The 21564-nt window shown below is 34.5% G+C and overlaps 1 protein-coding gene across 1 annotated transcript; it reads right to left on the bottom strand.

The window, feature by feature from the left end:
- Positions 1-110: 110 nt before the first annotated feature.
- On the bottom strand, positions 111-21141 carry LOC125669695 (aromatic-L-amino-acid decarboxylase-like). Its single transcript, XM_048904415.2, has 14 exons — positions 20941-21141; positions 17662-17775; positions 17527-17578; positions 10238-10302; positions 8873-9007; positions 7818-7928; positions 6805-6837; positions 6488-6649; positions 6280-6347; positions 4896-4966; positions 3525-3544; positions 2567-2665; positions 1050-1151; positions 111-913 (listed from the first exon to the last, which is right to left on the bottom strand). Exons 1-14 carry the CDS (start codon positions 21139-21141, stop codon positions 458-460), a joined length of 1689 nt encoding a protein of 562 aa, XP_048760372.1. The 3' UTR covers positions 111-457.
- Between the last annotated feature and the right edge of the window lie 423 nt (positions 21142-21564).

Genomic DNA, 21564 nt, shown 5'->3' with positions numbered 1-21564 from the left:
TACCCTTCAAGAGCGCCGTGCATCAGTCAAAATTTGTGGCACTTCACCTAAATGTACGTCTCTCTATGAGTGACTATTTCTCGAATGGGACGTGAAATAACACACAAAACAAACTTATACAACACCTTTATTACGAGAAATCACCCGTATCGGTTGATTGATATAAATACATGGTACACATTGGTTTAACCAGCTGTCCTTTTTCCTTACTTGAATATGTGTTTATCGCTCTTTCTATCCGGAATATCAGAACCGTATCCAACATTCACCGAAAAAAAAACTCATCTTGAGATTACTGATTTATCAGTCATGTTTTCACGCGGAGATCACTCCAAGAATCAAGAACATTTATGGACCATTACATTTTCAAGTGGGATTCAATAACATCTAAAACATTCCAATGCTTAATTCACTAATATGACTATTTTCTGTCTGTTTTTCTAATTCTTGGTTTGTTTTAATCCACAACCTCGTCTGACGATGAACTTGTCGTTCTCTTCTTGTCTATACACAGAGCCTTCAGAACCTTGGGATTATAACATTTAGGATCGGAAACCATTCTCATGAACAAACTTCTACGTAGTCGAGCCCGATGTAAATTACTTTTCTGTTGATCGAAAATGAATTCGTCATCAAAATCGGGAAATACGTCATCAATATCGGTATTTTTCTGCTCTGCAACTTCTACTTTCTCAAAATTGATTCCATTTTCGATATATTCTCGTTCCATCAACAGAGAACTGGCTTCCGTTGAAACAACTTTCCAAGCGAATTCAATGTCATCCTCTTTTGCATTTTGTGCGCAGATAGCGAATCGTATGACGTAAACTTCGTTCAACAGAGCGGGTACCATGTGAAGTTTTCCAGATTCATTTATCATATGCAGTAATTTGGCGGTCAGCGAGTTCGGTCCCTGCAAGGAAGGGAAGTGTCCTTTTGAAAATTTACATATGAGCATTATTTTTGCAAAACAATGATGTATTCATGGTAGTAAACATATTTGAATGTTCAAATTCTGAAATTGTAAAATGTAAACCTGACTTAAATACCTTTAATCGAAAGCACACGAGACCCATTTTGACATCTCCCAGCAATTCAAATCGAGCGTCGTTCTTTACGTACGTTTCAAATAATTTTGCTAATTTCACATGCTGTAAAAGAAAAATGACACTGATTAATACATCTTTTGTCATTCATTTACAAGATAAAACAAGAATACGTGAATAAATCGATGTACATTGAGACAGTGGCACTTCTAATGTCACAGTGATACAAAGTAGTAGACATCTGTCTCAACTATTACAAATATTTCAGTTCAAATTATTCTTCAGGGTAAATAACATCTGACGTTCTTTTCATATATCATTGAAAACTATAGTGTAGGCAGGTCAATGTCTAATTTAAAAAATATATATAATAGATGAAGTTCTGTGATATATATATATATATATATATATATATATATATATATATATATATATATATTACACAAAATAATATACTTTCCTACGTGAAAAAGTCAATAACTGAATGAAATAAATAGTATGAAATCTAACAAAAAGATTAAAAAAAAAAAAAAAAAGTGAACAAATAGATTTACCCAACACTGCTTTTGTGACTACAAATAATAATGAACGGTATTCCAATGCGTTTACTTATGACCACATATCGACTACGAAGTCCGAGCACATGCGGTAAGACAAATCGGTGTCAAAAGATTTTAGATGTCTGTAAAACGATATCCAAACTTTTCAGCTGCTGAAATATCAGTATTGTTTGACAAGGTGGAGAAAAGAAAAGACATTTGTTTTCAAAACGAATCTACAATTCCTATGGTATGAAGTCACTTCTAAAGTCAATGCGGTAAATTCAACAGATTGTGTCCGGTCAGGGGAAGAATTGAAGAAAAAGTGGACCTGCCTAAGCAGCGAAAGTAGGAAAAGGTTGTCTGTGGGATATTATAAACGAATAATAAATTAATCACAAAGATCACATGTTACGGTATACGAAGCTTATCACTGATATTCACATCCTCCATATAGTCTAATAGGTTGTTTCTGTCCCCGAAACCACGTTCCCTCCGGATAAGCTACCTACCTCTTAGCAAAACATAGTTCAGTATAGTCTTAAGACAAGTACCTGGATGTCTTAAGATTTCTAACAATCTTAAGACTATCTTAAGATATGACAGTTTTGTGAAACAGCTATGATGGGTCTTATGACAAATTGGTCTTAAGACAAATCATAGTCGTAAGACAGTTTTGTGAAACTGGCCCCAGATGTATTAGTAGCTTCAATCACAAACGAATACAATACACATCCCTTATGATATTACAGAAATGAAATATCATTTATATTCACTTTTGATGTTGATGTGGATTTATATCCCATCACAGATTGAAAACGCTATTGCATCACGTCCCATGACAAGTTGTTATTTCAGCGAGTTTTGAAGTAACTTAATTTACAGAAAAAACGTTCCCAAATAATGATTACATTTTTATATTTATCATTTATCTGACTTTATTTCGTTCTTACCTGTCAATCATTTAGGGAACATACTCACCAGGTGAATCTGAGCTTGCAGTCCTTCAATGCCGTACGTCCGTAAAACAAACCACAACTTTAGAGCCCGGAAGCGTCTACTGAGGGGAATACCCCAGTGCTAGAAGAATAGATTTCAATAACTTTAATTTTGTCACTACAAGGCCTCCAATAGGATATTGTTAGTTTCCCTTCTTCTACCTATAATCATGGCCTAACGGGTAGATAAACATTATATGGACATTACTTTGAACCTTAAAGGAGAAGGCTTATAACGGTTCAGTCTGATACCAAATCCCATTATTTTATACATAATGAAATACTGTTTAAATATTAAATATCATAGATAGAAATGATAAATTCGTTTTTCGGACAAGACGTAAATCATAGCAATGTTTGAATCAAATAGTACCCTAGAAATACAATATTAAATAAAGAATTAAAAAAAAAAAAAAACATTTTACGTAGAAACAGCGATTCTGAATCTTGAGTAATACCATCTTTCCCGATAGGTCGAAAAGTGCAAACAATTAGACAGTTTAACCTGCCTAATCTTACATGCACTGGAATGCACTGGAATCCATTGTTTTGTTGGAATAAACAGTGTGTCGGAATAAACCGTGTAAAAACAATAAAAATTTTAGATTAAGAATGAAAATAAGGGTCAGAATGTCCAATGAAACGGATTACACAGGTGTCGGGTTAGGCAGGTTTCACTGTACTCGTTATTCTAATTCAAGCCTAAATGTTCTAAATACTTTGGAAGAAAAAAGTATCATAAAACTGATATATTACAATGTAAGTTTACCACATTATCTCTTTGAAAGACAAAATATGTAAAATCAAATTGTAAATGGTTAACTATCAGAATTTAACATGTATTTCAAATTTAGCATCCCATTATCCTATTCTTTTGTTTCTTCTCATGAAATCAGCACCAATTGCAATGTTTCATAACCAGTATATAAAAAAAGACTCACCCGAAGATCAACTGTTTTATCTATAATAGGAATAAACCGCAGCATCAACGATTGGTGTTTTGTATATCATAATGTGGTCATACAACGAATATAACACCGAAAAATTAAATCCCCATCACAACCTGAGATTACAACACCTTTTTCGCAACCTGAGATTACAACACTGTTGTCGCAATCTGATTTTACAATGCTGAAAAACCCACTATTTTTCGAAATTCAAGATTACACTGACGAAAAGAAGATTTTTCGCAAATTAAGTTACCAATAATTAAAATAAATATTCTGTCGTAATTCAATTACAATACTAGCAAAACCAATATTTTGACTCAACCATGGTCTATACATATGTTACTAAGGATAAATGCATATTTTGAAGATGTAATTACAAATTATTAATGACAGAAAACAATGGAGATATTTCAGAGATTGATATAACATTGCACATACTAGTATATGTGTTTCAACATTTCTGTCAATTCTTTTATATGATAGATATCAGAGAAAATTGAAGGATATGTACATTACCGAAGATGACCTTGTAACTACCCAAAACGGAGGTACTTTTGAGATTGGAATTATCTGATTGGTTATCTAAAACATCCGGTATTTCTGTAATTAGCTGGAAACTTCAATGAGGTTAATGAAGTGAACATGTTCATCAGTCTCATTACACGGGTTATTTGTTGGTTTTTTCTCCTGTTATTTCCATTTGTCTTTATACATCACGAATGAGACTCGGATTAGCATAAGGAAGTCACGTGAACACGTATGTAACGCGGGAAACAACTAAAACGATCTCATGCTATGCCGTGTTTTAATGTTGGAAACGAAAAACATGTTTAAGGTGATCAATGTATATGAACTCTGTATAGAAGAAGAGGCCCACAGTCCACATTTGTTCACCTGACCTATTATTGGTGCCCCACCTTGTCTGTGATCTTGTTGTAAACAAGCCTGAATATATAGTATATGAGGATGTTTGCATATTAATTATACAGTTATGCAATAAGTACCTTTGTGCTTCATTAGAAGGTTTTCTTTTATAAAAAGCTGTTTCCATATACTCCTATGCAAAATGTTAAACTCCTGTAGGAAAACTTGGGGCTTTATAATACAATTGATGCACTTAGTATTTATTCGATTAAAAAATGAAGTTCTCTCACAATTTCATTAACCACAACAAAGATAGTTGTTTTTTTTATGAATGATAACTAGTACATCACAACAAGATGAATATGCATGAGGTAACAAACATTAACAAAATAATGGCGGTCATTACAAAAAGAACAAAAATAATGCTAGTGTTTTTACAGGTTAACAAGGCATAAACATCGGTTTATAATGAAGATGTATTCTAGGCAATTCTCTCACCATCATGTTTGTGCTGTAGATACAGGGGATCCACCGTCATCGATGAAGTTAACAAGGTCCTGTCAATAATCCTAGTAAAGAAGAAAGGCATGTGGGTACACTGCGATCGATTGATTAGAATGAAACTACAAAGAAACCTTGCTACAAAGTGATTGATTAATTATCTTCAAAACCAACAAAGAATGTGCAGAAGAAAGAATATATTCATTCAATATTTCATACATACAGATTCATGTTTTAACTACAGTAAAACAATGTTTTCTATCATTGAAAGGTTTAGAATATTTTGAAGAAAAAAATTTCGTAGCGTGCAATGTGGAGAAATATCTCAAGTCATTAGAGTGTAAACCTAACGAAACCCTAACAACAATACACGCATGTTATTCCATATCTTACGTTTTGTGATTGATATTGTTGCTTTAGATTTGGCGAAAACGTAAAAATGCTATGAATTATCTAATTTAAATGCTATTAGCGAGAAAAAGTAAGATTAAGCTTTTGATTTCAGTAGGGAGACTTCTCGGTAATATGACGAGGAATGTTATTCGCTCCCAATAGACATTGAATAGCACTGCTCAATTATGACGTCACGATAAATTCAAATCACATGACATGAACATCAATGGTGGAGTAATGATCTAGTTTTATTTGTTACACGCAATCTCATTGGTCGTGGACACTGAAAAGAAAAATAGTTTATATTGTATAACATTACTTGGTATGGAGACACGCTCCATTGACATCTCTAGACGGCACTACCTTTTTAAACATTTCTTATCGTAGCACTGTTAAATTGTTTGCCTTCAATGAAATAGAAATTCAAGGAAATAAAAGGTGCACAACAGAATACGTCTGTCAGACTTTTTTTTTTCTCGATGTCAAACGAGATTAAATGTCAAACTAAAGGTAAAAGTTCAATACAAACTCGGTTACAAGGATATCATACGCGAAATAATTGTATATCAAGTACTGGCAAATTGTGGTTTCATCTATAAACACATGTGTCTATGTATTAGGGGGATTGCGCATGTTTTATCCGCCTATCAAAGTGTAAAAGGTGCTCACGCTGCAGCGTACCATCGAGCTCGATTTGTAACAGGGAGGTTCAACATTGGAAATGTTCCTGCGTTAAGCGCCTGTCTTCCGAAGTGAAAGTCACAGGTCTTTCGGGTTTGACCCAAAGTGTGCCACGGTAGGCGTTGGTGTGATAAAAAGTACCTCATCGCTTCATCGCCTTGCACAGGTTTAACATTGTCGCACTTCATCTTCAATCGATGATATCTCAAAATGAGTTAACAATTCTCGAATTTAGCAAAAAATAAAACCAACAACAAATAATCCGAAAATAAATTGAAGAAAAAACAAACATCATAACTTCACTCACCACAGCAGAGAGCAATCAAAGTTTACTAGAAGCCATTTATTGGGATTAAAGTTGATTGAGGTAACGTTCTACAATTGAAAGTAGTCCGATCTTAGTCCAGTTGAAATCAAACAAACGGTGCAGTGTGATTTTTATGTAGATTATTATACTGATAGATAAGTTAGTGAACACATCTTAAACATCATGGTATTTTCTCCATCGTGCTGACCTGGATTCCCTTCGTAAGAAACCTGAATTCCGGACAAATCAGGGCATTTCCGGCGTAAGCCGCATCAATGTGCAACCAGACGTGTTCACGTGCACATACTTCCCCCAGCTCCGAAACATTATCAAACGAACAACACGCTGTAGTGCCGAGGGTACCGCACACCTGTATAGTTAGTATTACAATGTTTATAATATGTTCAGTGAATATATTGCTTTCTTAATTTTAACGTTGCATGCAATCATTAGTGTGCCTGTTTCATAAGAAACGTGATTATCTCATTTTATTGTAATGGATTAGTTCAGAATTGTTTTACTCACAAAAAAGGGTATAAGTCCAAGACGCCTATCCTCCTAAGGAAAATATACAGTGACATGGAGGTTAAACCAGTGCAATATATATTGGAGGTTAACTAAATAAAAGATGGAGTTTAACACTATGGAATAGTGAGGCACATTTAATGAAATCAGAGGTGTAAATAGCACATTAAGAAAGTGAATATTGTACCCATCATGTATAGCTGAAACATCATATTGACCGAGACAATGTCCATAATTTTTAGTATTATTACAACATGATTGAACAATTTGAAATTTCGAGACCAACTACTAAAGCCCACAAAGCCATTTCTAGTCGGCCATCATTATTTGCGGTTACAGTGCAAGACTAAATAGGAAGTGACAAGAGACGCGATGTTTTCATTGGCCAACCAAAATATAAAAATCCAATCGTATCCATTTGGGAATTCCAAATCTATTTTTTGTCCATTGTAAAAAAATTAATTGTTATTTTCTCTTTGATGACACGTAGAGAGGAAAATATCCCCCCCCCCCCCCCCCCCCCCCCCAGTTTATTGGATCTGAGCCAATCAGAAAGCTCAGAATTGGTCAATCATAATGTTGCTAAAGTATGTAATTTGTAGTGATACATAATTTTATAAATCATGGTTCCATTCTATCCCAAGGGACTTCACCTGAACAATATACATCTATATAGTATTATAATCTACATTATGTCAGGAAGGTTTCATATCAGTTTCATCTTTTCCAGCACATTATTTCATGAGAGGAGTTTACATGAAAATGATCCACCCTATTTTTATCATGTTTCGATTATCTCCCCTTGGAAGGAAGCATGGTCCTTCATTCACACAAATTTTAAATCCCATTACCCAAGGATGTTCTGTGCTCAATTTGGTTGAAATTGACACAGTGGTTCTAGAGAAGTAAAAAAAAAAACGTGTACAGTTTGGAGAAGGACGGACTGACTACGAGTGATCAGAAAAGCTCAGGTTAGCTAGAAATAAGGATAAACAGAAACAAGGATGGTCTACCTCTATTGCTCTTTCTAGCACGTGTCCCCTTAGTGAGTAATGTTCATCAACGTCAAGTTGTCTCATTTTGACAAAGCCAAGCATCCCAGCTTTCTCCACACAAGAATGTGCCTTGGGAAAATACAAAACGGGTACGAAACTTTTCCGATAAAAGAATCTGGTAAATGATTTTGTAATCTGGTATATAACATCTCATACTATTCTGTGATCTGGTACATGTACATAACATCTCATAATATCATGTGACCTGGTATATAACATCTCATACTATTCTGTGATCTGTTTTATAATATATCATACTATTCTGTGACCTGGTATAACATCTCATACTATAATGTGACCTGGTATATAACATCTCGTACTATCATGTGACCTGGTATATAACATCTCATACTATTCTGTGATTTGTTTAATAACATCTCATCAAGCGACCTGGTATATAACATGTCATACTATTATGTGACCTGGTATAACATCTCATACTATTCTGTGATTTGTTATATAACATCTCATACTATTTTGTGACCTGGTATAACATCTCATATCATGTGACCTGGTATATAACATGTCATACTATTCTGTGACCTGGTATAACATCTCATACTATTCTGTGATTTGTTATATAACATCTCATACTATTATGTGATCTGGTATAACATCGCATACTATTCTGTGATTTGTTATATAACATTTCATACTATTCTGTGACCTGGTTAGCACATCATTCTGTTTGTTTTTGCCTTTCAGTGCGATTGCTGCATTTTGTAAATAATGTCATTTATGGTCTATTTTTACAATGTTGTGTGAGTGTTTTGTATTTTGCTTATGATCGTGTTGTTTTGACAGGCTATGCATGGTTATGATATTTTCTTGGTTTTTCTTCAATTCCAGTTCTTTATTCTCTCAAAATCAGATTACTGGCACTGGAGGTACGAACAAATAAATACACATAAACAAAGGTCACAGTAAAAAAGGTAGATAGACAAATCATTCAATGATAAACACGACATATTGTGATTGACAGTGACCAGACTCTGCAGCATTCAACAGCTTACCAGTTTGGATGAATAGGCTACCAGCTTAGAGAGGAGAATGCCGTCCTCGATGTAAGGGAGCTCCGCTTTCAGTTGTCTAATGGCCTTGTGTCGAGCAGCCAACAACATCACCAGGACGCATTCGCTGGCCGACCCCTGAACAGAAGTCGCTTTGTCATCAATATCGCCTGATTAGAGTTATGTGAGCGAGAGGCACGCATATTCTCTAATTAGGATAGTCTGATTAGAATGCGATAATGAAGGTATAGTTCATTTACACTGACGAAGTATATAATACGTATTGACAAGCTACACACAAGACAGCATGCCGTATATAGACTTTGTTTCAAGAATCGACACTTATTTACGAATAGCATGATTTTGTCATAGTTAGACAGCTATTGGATATAAATGATGACGATGATGATGATGCCTAAAAACTTATGATTTATTTAAACAAAAATACAAATTCTGCAAAGAACATATCCAATAAAGGGTAGCTTTGGCGTCTGGAAAATTTTAATGATTTTTTCCTCAAAAATAGGTAGTTGAAATCTTTTATTTATTTTTTTTTTTTAATTCCACATAACAAGTGTATCATGTATATGAAAAATAAATTCTGGTACTTTTATTTGTTTTCTATTTATTATCATTATCATTATTTTGTTGGGGTTTTTTTTGTTGACAAATTTCAAACTTCCTCATTCGCCAAAAAATAAAAAAAAAATAAAAAACACAACAACAAAAAACACCAAAAAAAAAAAAAAAACCCCACCAAAAAACCATTTACAGCTTTATTACATGGTATGTATAGAAATGCCTCATCTGATCGTATGAACTAGGTCACATGGAAAATTGATTTACATGCACTAATGTACGGCTTTCCAATCATTTGGCTCTGCTGTGTTGTTAAAAGCCATTCTTCTAATAGTGACTTCGTATCCGTGAAATTTAACCTAACGAGAATAGAGACCATTTTCTAAATCCGAATTACTGGAATCGTCGTGTTTACGCTACAATTACCCATCACTAACGCACACAATGTTTTTGTCTTCGATGTCTTTACGACATGTAATGATAGCCATTTCCCCATGAATGCGATGCAGTTGTTAACAATGTGCGTATGATGACTCTTAATAGATTTAGTGCGTCTATTTCTAAAGATCTGGAAATTCCGACAAAAATAAAAGTAGAATGGAAACATAAAAATAAATTTCATTTCTGAAAATACTTAGTATATGAGAGTATAAATTGTTACGCTTCAAACCAACATATCTCTTTTATGAAGCACTAACGCACTTTAAGGCGTTTGCAGGTGTGAAGCGTTGCAGTTCATACCCTCATGTATTTTCAAAACTGAAATTTATTCTTAAATGACACACAGACCTGTATGACCCCTCCTCCGGTTCCTTCTTCGTGCAGGAATTGTTTTGGCAGACCTATTGATTTTCCTATAAAATTCAAAACAATCCTGTATTTCAAATCCTCTACTTCAAACACTGTCCTTAAAGTATAAAATGCTGGGTTGTTGTCGCTTTTTTTTTTTCCTTTTTTTTTTTACCTTGTCGCTTTTCGTTATCCCTTTCTACTTTTTTTTTTAATTTATTTATTTCCTTTTTTATTTTTGGTTTTTATAAGTAAATAATTCATCATAGCGACATGTATTACACGAGTAACAAATTTTGTTTACATTTATTCACAAATCATCCGGCTCATCGGACCTACAGTCGATAATTATAAAAGGCAGAAAAATATTTAGCAGTTTGTCAGAGAAATATTTAGCAGTTTGTCAGAGAAATATTTAGCAGTTTGTCGTGGAAAGATTCTCGATACAAAAGTGAAATCGAAATCTGACAAAAACATTGAAGGATTACACCGTACACCAAGAAAGGGCTCTGATCTTAGCATATGCTGGATAGTGTCTCAAAAATTAATTTCACTTTCTCTACGGCAACCAAAACGATCAACCCCATTGGATAAGGTCCTCTCCTTTGTAACTTTTAGTTTCCACTCATCTAAATTGTGCAAACCTTGATCGCAGATATTTTGATAAATTGATAGAAATATATTAGAAAGATCCATTTCATTAGAAATATTTACTTTGAATTTTGAATTAAAAAAGAAAGTTTTGGAAGCTTTTCTATGCTCATAACCACTTATTTTGAAACCTTATCAATTGTCATTATTGGGGTGGGGTTTTTTTTTTTTTTTTTTTTGTTTTGTTTTGTTTTTTTCAATTTATCTTTGAATAAAAAGCAAACGACAACAGGCCAGCAGCATGTTATAATAAACAATTCATAGAAAATATTGACCGTGCTTCACATTATCCACATCTCAATTCATCTACATGTATTGAGTGACAGCTTGGATCTATTTGGTTTTTGAGTTACCTCCCTTATTCCACTAGATTTGTACATGAAACGATATCCTGAAGAAATTGAGTTATGTATGGAAATTCATTAATCAAGGTTTATTAAACAAGAATTCATTTTTAATTTTTTTTTTATTCAATGCATTATAATTCCAATGTTATTAATTACAATTGTTTTGATTGGACAAAAATAAAGCTTAACAAGAGATAAAAACGCCTGAAAACAAATAACATAGTGCGGGGAAACTATTCAAATTTTTGCAATTGTCAATAAAGTGAATGAATTGGAATTATAAGAATCAAACATTCTTTTTGAAGAATTTATCGATGTGTAAACTCCGGACATTTTACTCACAAACTTAAACATAAAAGTGCTTCGATAAATTCTTCAAATATAATGTTTAATCCTACAGTAATGTCATAACAGCTGATCGAATGTACTCGATCACGAAAATGATCTTTGATGATCGCGGCTTATCTCCCTTGCTGATGACGTCAAAAAGACCCACTGTGATGTAAACAACTATAAACTTCAGTACATCCGTCGGTAGCCAAATAATGTGGACACAAATTGATCAATTTAAAATCAGACGCTGTTTTTTATTTTCCAAAGACTGAGACAAATTTAAAATCAGACGCTATTTTTTATTTACCAAAGAATGAGACAAATCAAAATAGAAATTAAAATCAACCGCTTTTATAGTTAACAGTGGAAGTATGTATTACTAAATTACACAAAGATTGGTTATCCTTGTGATCACAAAAACACATTCCATCAATGAACGTGAACTTTGAATAAATCTACTCAAAATTATATTCTATTTCCATATTTTATCGACATTACAAACTCTATCAGTCAATGATATTTGTATAGTTTAATGTTTATTATGCGTATACATGTAATAACACTATTATTCCAAAAATATGTAACTTTTATTTTCTTATTATCAAGTATAAGATATAGTTGAATTAGAATTGTAGATAAACCCTTCATTCTGAAATTCAAAAAGAAAATCATGAAGTATTATTCAGAAATTATAACTTATATTCCTCCACATACTATATCAGTACTGATAACTGAACATGCTTATTTAAAAATTTAATGAATACTTTTTTTTAAAGAATTAAAATAATATTTGAACAGCGGGGATGTAAAGAGAGAAAGTAAATACCTACTATAGAATTAAATGCAAGCAATTCTTATATATAACTTACGATTGTAAAATATAGAAGCACCATTAAAAACAACGATTTGTGAATTTTATACTTAAATTGGGTCACACAAGGAGAAGGCCAATCTCTAAAGCTTACAAAAAGTGTGAATGGATTACATAAATTGAAATTTGCATGGGATAGGCAAGGGATCCAAACATTTTGGAGGAGAAATTATCCCCGAAAGAAAGTCAGAAAAGGAGAGGGGGGGGGGGGGTAGTGGCGATACTTCAGTTGCCTGTGCAATGTTTACTTCTTCAATATCATCCTCTGTTGAAGAACGTTATTCGCTTACCGTGCATCATTCCTGACTGGTTTAAACTGATAATTGTTGAACCACAAAATCGGGCAGTTCGTCAGTTAACAGAAATTAGTCCATATCCATTAAATGTAGTGAAATATTTCGTTAGGCCTACACTATTTCCATTGCATTGTTTACATCGATGGGTCGTTGTGACGGCACGAACACTCAGAATCAAGAACGATAAGCGGGTAACAAATTCATTCTATGTACAAGTTTACAGTTTTATTTTTTATCAATCCAAAGATAATATTTTTTATTAAACGCTATTTGACTTTCATTCATACCTATCTTTATGTTTATAAAATAAAATACCACTGTTAGAAATCGTTTCATATGACCTTTAAATCTGATGAATTTCCTAATGTCGAGAACCGTTTGATTCTCTTAAGTTTGAAGTAAAGAATATGGCTTGTGCCGATATCACATATATGTTAGACTTGGACTTGAACAGGAACAGTAAGTCGGGGGGGGGGGGTTAAATTTTGTGCATGAACAATGAGTCGTAGGGCAATATAAAACATTGAATTTGGACAGTTAGTTGTGCATGGGACGATATGAAATTTTGGATATGGACAGCGAGTCCAGGGGTGATGTTGGACTCGGACAGTGAGTGATTCATGCAAGGTTATATATAAAATTTAAAGCAGAAAACAGTGCCTTACTTGATGTCGATGATAGTGAATAAAACTGATCCAGAAGACAGGGAGATACCTTTATCCAAGCAGGCAATATTTGGAATGAAATGAACACTACAGACAATATTTGGAATTGTAATGTATATTTGTTCTATTCAATCAAACGTTTTAATGACTATATTTGTCATGATAACATGTAATGACCTGACATCCCTTATAATTAGAACAACCTGTGTGTATATATAAATCCGGGATGCTGTGTTTCTGTGTCTTTCTTGTGAACTGATCAAACCGAGAGGAAGGCTAATAAGAAGTAAGGATAGATAAAGGTTTTAATATTAGGACAGGTAAGTAGGCAATCAATTTAGTGGCCCGAATAGAGCTGAAGCTGTTTTGGTTGTTTGATCGCCTTGCCGTATTGTTTTCCGGAGTGGTTGTCCATTGTGACTAACCATAGCACTGACAGTAAGTCAGGGAAAATAGCTAGTGTCCCGAATAGAGCCAACATGTTTCTGGTACTAGTCTACTTAGTCTTGATTTTAACCCAAGGTACGGACATTGAAATGGATAAATATATAGCTAATCAGTGATTGAGGAAAATCATACTTTAGTTAAGTAAAGAGGTTCTTTTCGAACTCGTAATACATTGACGGCAACAGAGTGCCGTTATACAATTTTGGTGGCAGCGGAGTACGTCTTTGCCTTTCATATGTGGTTATTCAACCAGTGGGTAGCAATGTTGAAAAGAGATAACATAACTTGAGGGGGAAATGATGAGGTTAGAAATGGAAATGGCTAAGCATCAACATTCAACACCAATTGTTACACAGAATGCCAGTAATTTTACCATGGCAGGCCATACGTATGGTCATCCTAGAATGTACAGACAACTGGCAGACCATACTATGACAGGACAATTGGCAGACCATAGTATGACGAGGTAGAGAGTCGATCATACAATGACTGGCCAGATGGCAGATCAAAGTTTGAAGCGCCAGATGGCAGACAATACGACAAGCCAAAGTGGAAGGGCTAGTCATTTGGCAGACCATGGAAGATTGGCAAGTCAAATGGCAGACCAAAGGGGTATGGTAAGTCAAAGAAGCAATAATTAGGGAATAGCAAGCAATACTAGATCAACAAGAACTTATCGGTGTGCCTCAAACATGAGAAATACATCAATATCGGGGTGTCAAACCACTTTTGGTCTAAAAAAAAAAAATATAGGATTATAAGATTTTTATTTTTTTTTTTGCAATTTATAGGGCAAATATAGGGATTTTTACAGCAGATTTATAGGAATACATATGGTTTTTATTGAAGAATTTGTATAAAAGTTTTTTGTTTCTGCAGAAAAATCTAGCAAGCATAGTTTATTACTGGAGAAGAAATAATATCAAATATAAACAAAGACAAAATCCTTTCAGATGTGGACAGTTTTCCATCCAATAGACAGTTTTTACAAAATCATCATAGTTATTCTCTTCATAAAAATCTAATTAAAGATCAATCTAACATCAGTTCCTGGATTTGGGGGGTTTTCTCCCTTTTTTACAATTTTTAAAAATAGGACTGTCATTTTTTGGACATATAGGGCTTTATAGGGATTTTAATGACTTAGGGAAAATATAGGAACCATCAAGTTTGTAGGAATATATAGGAATAAATAGGGACTTGACACCCTGCAATGTTAGGTCTAACAGTGGCAGACAACAATACTGGTATAGTTAGGAATAAGTCACCGTTCATACAGCAAGACAGACTAAGCAGTACCACAGGTCCAGATATGGAAGACAGACTAAGCAGTACCACAGGTCCAGATATGGAAGACCAGAAGCGTCATCTTATTAAACCTGCGACATTTGATGATAATACATCCTGAAGTGATTATAAATCACACTACTTCGAAGTCTGTGCAGAATTAAACTGCTGGTCATTTAGACAAAAAGAATGTATTTGACAGTATCTTGAAGGGGTAATGCACAAGGAGTATTAGGTGATATGCCTGCATCTGACCAACGTGATTACGCTGCTTTATGTACAGCGCTTGACCAGTGTTTCGCACCAAGAAACCAGGCAGAATTGTACAGGGCTCAATTACAGGAAAAGAAAACAAAACGCTGTAGAGTTAGGCCAGGGCATCAAGAGACTTACAAATTTGGCTTACCCAACACCAACAGTGGACTTTAAATAGATACTTGCTAAAGAACAATTCATAGATGCTATTAGAGATTCGGACATGAGACTTAGAATTAAACAGGCACGCCATGTGGACCTGAATGATGCAATACGCCATGCCGTAGAATTACAGGCATTTCAAAGTGCAGAAAGGAAAATGCAGGAGAATATAGGGTATATCAGAACGGTAGAAAAAGATTCTAATGTAAGGAAAATTGACAAAATATTGAAAGAAATAACTGACACCCTAATTTAACGTAGGGAAGCTGTTGCACACTATTAGTAGTATACGTTATTGAGAAACTTTAGGTAGGGAAACCCTTGGATATTATTAGTAGTATTACGTTATTGAGACACGTTAGATAGGGAAATCCTTAGATACTATTAGTAGTGTTACGTTATTGAGACATGTTAGATAGGGAAACCCTTGGACACTATTAGCAGTTTTACGTTATTGAGACACGTTAGATTGGGAATCTAATTGATACTATTAGTAGTATTACGTTATTGAGACACGTTAGATAGGAAAACCCTTGGACACTATTAGCAGTTTTACGTTATTGAGACATGTTAGATAGGGAAACCCAAGGATACTATTGTTTGTGTTACGTCATTGAGACACGTTAAATAGGGAAACCCAAGGATACTATTAGTAATATTACGTTATTGAGACACGTTAGATGGGAAAACCTAATTATACTGTAGCACCTGATGACGACCTCAAAATTCTTGCCTAATGACGATCTCAAAATTGTTGTATGGCAAAATTTATAATTAATAACTAATAACTAGTAGCACTCTATTATCAAAATTTTCTTTGGCGACCCTACCCTAATTCTTTTCTGTATATATTTTAGTTATTTCACATGTATATACATACCTACATCCCTATTACTATTACCTGTTACTAATATTACTAATTATGTAATAATTCTGGTATATTTATTTCGGTGTATCTTGATTTATTTGGGCGAAGGACGGAGACTCGTGCGATTACTAATTATTACCTTCTATTAGAATCCAAATAAATTAAAAAATATATTTTCAATATTTAATTTTATATTTACTTATACAAAAATTTTAAATTTTAATTTACTTATTGAATAAATTAAATATATAAATAAAAAATATAATTTATTATGAATAAAAAATATTTTAATTATTTAATTTTAATTTACTTAAATTTTTTTTTTAAATTCTAATTTATTGAATAAATTAAATAAAAGTTATTATTAAATTTATCATATAAATAAAAAATATAATTAATTTCTTACTTTTTATTTAGTTTTGTAAAATATAAGTTACTTCTTTATTTCATTATGATTTATGACATACGACCACATGTATGTGTCCGGCCATCAAAAGACAGTACCGCAGTCATCAGACGTGTTGGTACACGATGGTCCTTATTTATTTATATTTATTTATTTTTAAAACCATGGGACAACCCATACGTCCCATACGGAGCATATGTATGTTACTACAACACACTTCAACTTCACTATGTTGGTGCATTTGGGAGGTGTTGGAGGGTGAGGCTGGATCGCAATGAGATGGATAGTATTATGGCAGATAATACAGTCACCAATCGGTTAACGATATATAGTTAACCAATCCTACGAATATCAAACAAACCAAGGATACTATTAGTAGTGTTACGTCATTGAGACATGATAGATAGGGAAACCATTGAATACTAATAGTAGTATTACCTTATTAAGAAACGTCAGAAGCTGTACACGCATGGGAGATCCCTATAGCCATCAACATCAATAACGTATGATAAAAAAAATTAGAACACTACTTTCCTTTCATAAAAAAAGTACAATTGTATATGATAAGAATAAAAAAATGAATAGTCATTGTACACCGATTGAGCACATATAGCTGATGATTGATATCAATATTTTGGTATTTCCTTTAGTTATCCCAGCTTTGAAAAACAACAGACAAAAAATTATCAAAGTTCCATTACCTATCCAGTCCAACACAAGAGTCTCCAATTCAGTGCAGGCGGGACTTGCAGCCTGAAGCAAGAAAAGTTACTGTGAAAAGCATTAGGAAAACACCACAAGGTAGCTATTCACAAATGAACAATATTTTGTCTTACCCATGAAAAGCCAACGCAGCCAATCGCATTAGACAACATGTCTCCCAAAATGGAGGGGAAGGAATTTCCAGCTGGGAAGTAGGCATGGAAGTGTGGATGCTGCCAGTGGGTTATCTAAAAGATACATGTCACGTAAAACAGAGTGGTTATACAGACACGTGTTGGTGGTTATCTAAAAGATACACGTAACGTAAAACAGAAGTATTATAAAGACACATGTGTTGGTGGTTATCTAAATATATACGTAAAACAGAGTGAATATACAGACACTTGTCAGTGGTTATCGAAAAGATACACGTAACGTAAAACAGAGTGAATATACAGACACGTGTTAGAGGTTATCTAAAAGATACACGTAAAACAGAGTGAATATACCGACATACGAGGACTGTTCGATATGCAATGTATATTATTGTACGATATCTCAAAAGCATTCGACTCAAATAGTGAAATGAGCATTGCATCCCTTCAAAGTATTATCTGCGGTTTGAAATACAAATGTACATAATTTCAATTTCTGAATCCATTTCTGAAATGTGTCATGGTACGCTGATTTAGGTAGACCTCTGAGGCACTGACTGATGGCTGAGCCAAGGGTTTGTCGGGATTTGTAACGACGACCAGATAAGAACTTTTTAAGTTTTGGAAAAAGGAAAATGTCGAATGGGGCTAGATCTGGAGAGTATGGTAGGTGTGGCAAGACGGTAACCTTCTCCGACTTCAAAAATTGCTTCACAAGCTCAGAGGTATGTGATGGAGCATTATCATAAAGTAGACGAACATGCCTAAATCCAAACACAGGGCGTCGTATATGATAATATTTCTTGAGCTTTTTTAGTATAACATCTCGGTAATACTGACCTATAACACCTTTGCCCTTCGACTCCGGAATGTGTACGGCTATACTATCACATGAGAAGAACCTTCTTTGTGCTTATGGTTCTTTTGGCAACTACGGGCCTTCTACGTGTTTAGTTAGACATATTTTGTTTCCAATTTTTCTTACTGGTTCTAAATAGTCAACCCATGTTTCGTCACCAGTAACGATGTTTGCAAATTGTCTTTGATTGAATTTGGGAATCATTTTGAGCTATTGCTTGGCGGTTTGTACTCTTACTCGTTTTTTGTCATCTGTCAATATATGCGGTATCCATGTGGCAGAAATCTTTCGTACTTTTAAAATACGATTCAAAATGAAATGCACCCGCGATAGCGATATGAAAATAGCTTTAGCAATATCACGAATCGTGTATCTACCATTACTTTCAATTATTTCCCTGACATTTGAGACATTTGCCTTGCCTGTTACAGTCAAAGGTCGGCCAGATTTTGCTGCATCTTTGACGGACTCTGTGCCAGTCAGAAATTTCTTTCTCCACCTACGAACTGTCTCATAAGATACCTTATCAGACCCATAACAACCCCCCCCCCCCCCCATTTCAGTAAAAATCTACATTACCCAATGACCGAGTTTTATGCGAACTTTTATATAAGCTCTAATTTCTTCAATATTTTCAACCCGTTTCCCAACCATTTTTACAACAGTGGTCAACGACTGGCTCTATTGAAATTACTATAAGTTTAAAACTATGTGGATCTAAAGGCTCGTGTTTATACCGTTGGAAAGGAATTGAATAGAGCTATTCAGGAGTATCATCATCCACGAAATCATGCAAAGCGTTATTGCGCTGTGGTACAATACACATTACATTTCGAAAAGCCTCGTATGATAGGTATTCTGACGGACTTTAAAAACGCAAAACATCGTTTTTCCAGATATTTTTAAATACTACATGTATTTTATAATGTCTATTGCAAACTTCATTCATTACACTTCGTGCTTATTTTTAGAATGTATCACCTTTCGTACTCGCGTTCATATCTATACAATGTGAGTAGCACTGCAAGAAATTTTGCGGTCGCTATTAAAAAGAGAAAAAACAAGTTTTGTCACGATAAAACTATTCTGCTGGTGATTGCAAATACAAAATCAACAGTAGATAAGAAAAAACAATCATACCAGGTTTTAATAATGAAATACGTAATCAAGCCGTCGGTATGCTGCAAATAGGCGTTAGTCAGTAGGAGATAGCACGACGCTTTAATGTTCATCTCTGTAAAATAAGCCGTTTGTGGCGACGGTTTCATTGAACAGGATCAATATATGATTGACCTAGACCTAGTCGACCGTTTGTGACCACAACACGTCAACAAGCGTACGCATATGTAAGGCAACGTCACTGGCGGGATACGTTTACGACTGCTGTGACTATGACGAGGCAGGCGATAGGAAGTCACGATATATCCTAGAACAGAATCAAAAAAATTCGTCATGAGATCCGCTGTAGAAGACCTTACAAAGCGTTATTAATCATCGATGTTACAGAGTACTATGGACCAGATAGAGGCTAAATCAATGCCAAAACTAAAGACAGGTCTTGTACTCTCACGAGTCCAGAATGTTGACGACAGAGCTTGAACAGTTGAATATGTACGATATGTAGACAACTGTGCCCTCGAACGTGAAATGTAAAGCGGACGTAGCATCCTAGTCTGGGCTGCGATTAATACACATGTTTACTCACATTGGTCAATTTGAACGGAACCTTTTAACTGCCAGACGATAATTATGTAGACGAAATTATTCAGCCTGTATTAACAACATAAATGCAGAGCATAAACAAAGCCACCGTCACTTAGCCACGGTTACTGAGTTCGGTAGTACCTAACCTACATCGTATAAACGGAGACAACAGGCGTGGCTTGCGACGATGAAACTAGGCAGTTAATTAATTTTTCAGTACGATAATGCGCGCACACGGCAAGATTGACCTACAAACGGCATCAATATTCTTGACTGGACCGCTAAATGTATGTCCCCGAACTTAAATGTAAAGTAAGATGAAAATAAACACACAATAATTAACAGCTGATGGTGATAGAAACCGTAGTTATTATCGTGCCAATAACACGTGTCACTTTGTTTGATCGCGCATGCCAATTTCACTAACGGATTGGAAAAAATGAATTTGGATGACCGCACTATGCCATTCTTTCAATTTGATTGGTCACTATTTTGCTCACTTAGAACAAAAATAGAATCTATTTCATTGCAATCTATGAGAAACTTTGCACCCGCGACCAAGCGAAGTAACACGCTGTTATTGGACTATAGTAGTTATCAATACGAGGAATTTTATTTTATCTTCTTTTGATTAAATCAGTGAAATCACTACGCAATATTCTTTATGTATAATTATAAAACTGCTATTAACTCACGCCGGGCATGATTGCTTTTTCAACATCATTCATTATATCTTCAAATTTGTCCCCTTTTCGAGGCGGTTTCCCTGGAAGTTTATTTCTTAGGTATCCAGGATCTACTTCCGGTGTGACCCTCCGCCCCGCGAGTGTGTCCATATAGTTGGCTATGTAGTCCACCATTTCCTTGCCTCGTCTTCTGAATTCTACCGAGTCCATCCCTACAATAAATCAACACGTATCAATTTGCATACGAAAAAATAAGAAACCCAAAGAGTAATAGCACACCAGAAAAATCTGATATGGATGGAAAGTAGAGGATATGTACAATGATATTTTGAAATTGAAAAGTTCCAAAGAAGATGGGTGACTTTATTGAGCCGAGAACCCACAGAAGGACATATATCAAAGTTAAAATTGAAACTCTCCAGAAAAAGAAAAAATTGCATTCTAGTTAAAACATTCAATCCATCGTTTCCAAAAATGCTTTTTCGATGTGCTCATTTCAAAGGATTGAAAAGAACATTAAACAAATCCTATTTAACGAAAAACGCACAAAATAACAGTTTGACTTTTCCAAGCATGTATCAAACGAAACATTGGATGGAAAACTTCATCAATGATGAAAAGGTTTTCCGTCCA

The sequence above is a fragment of the Ostrea edulis genome, chromosome 1 (genome assembly GCF_947568905.1).
Source record: "Ostrea edulis chromosome 1, xbOstEdul1.1, whole genome shotgun sequence".
Taxonomy (NCBI): Eukaryota; Metazoa; Mollusca; class Bivalvia; order Ostreida; family Ostreidae; genus Ostrea; species Ostrea edulis.
Note: the sequence above shows the minus strand (reverse complement) of the source record. Positions and strands in the feature narration are given on the sequence as shown.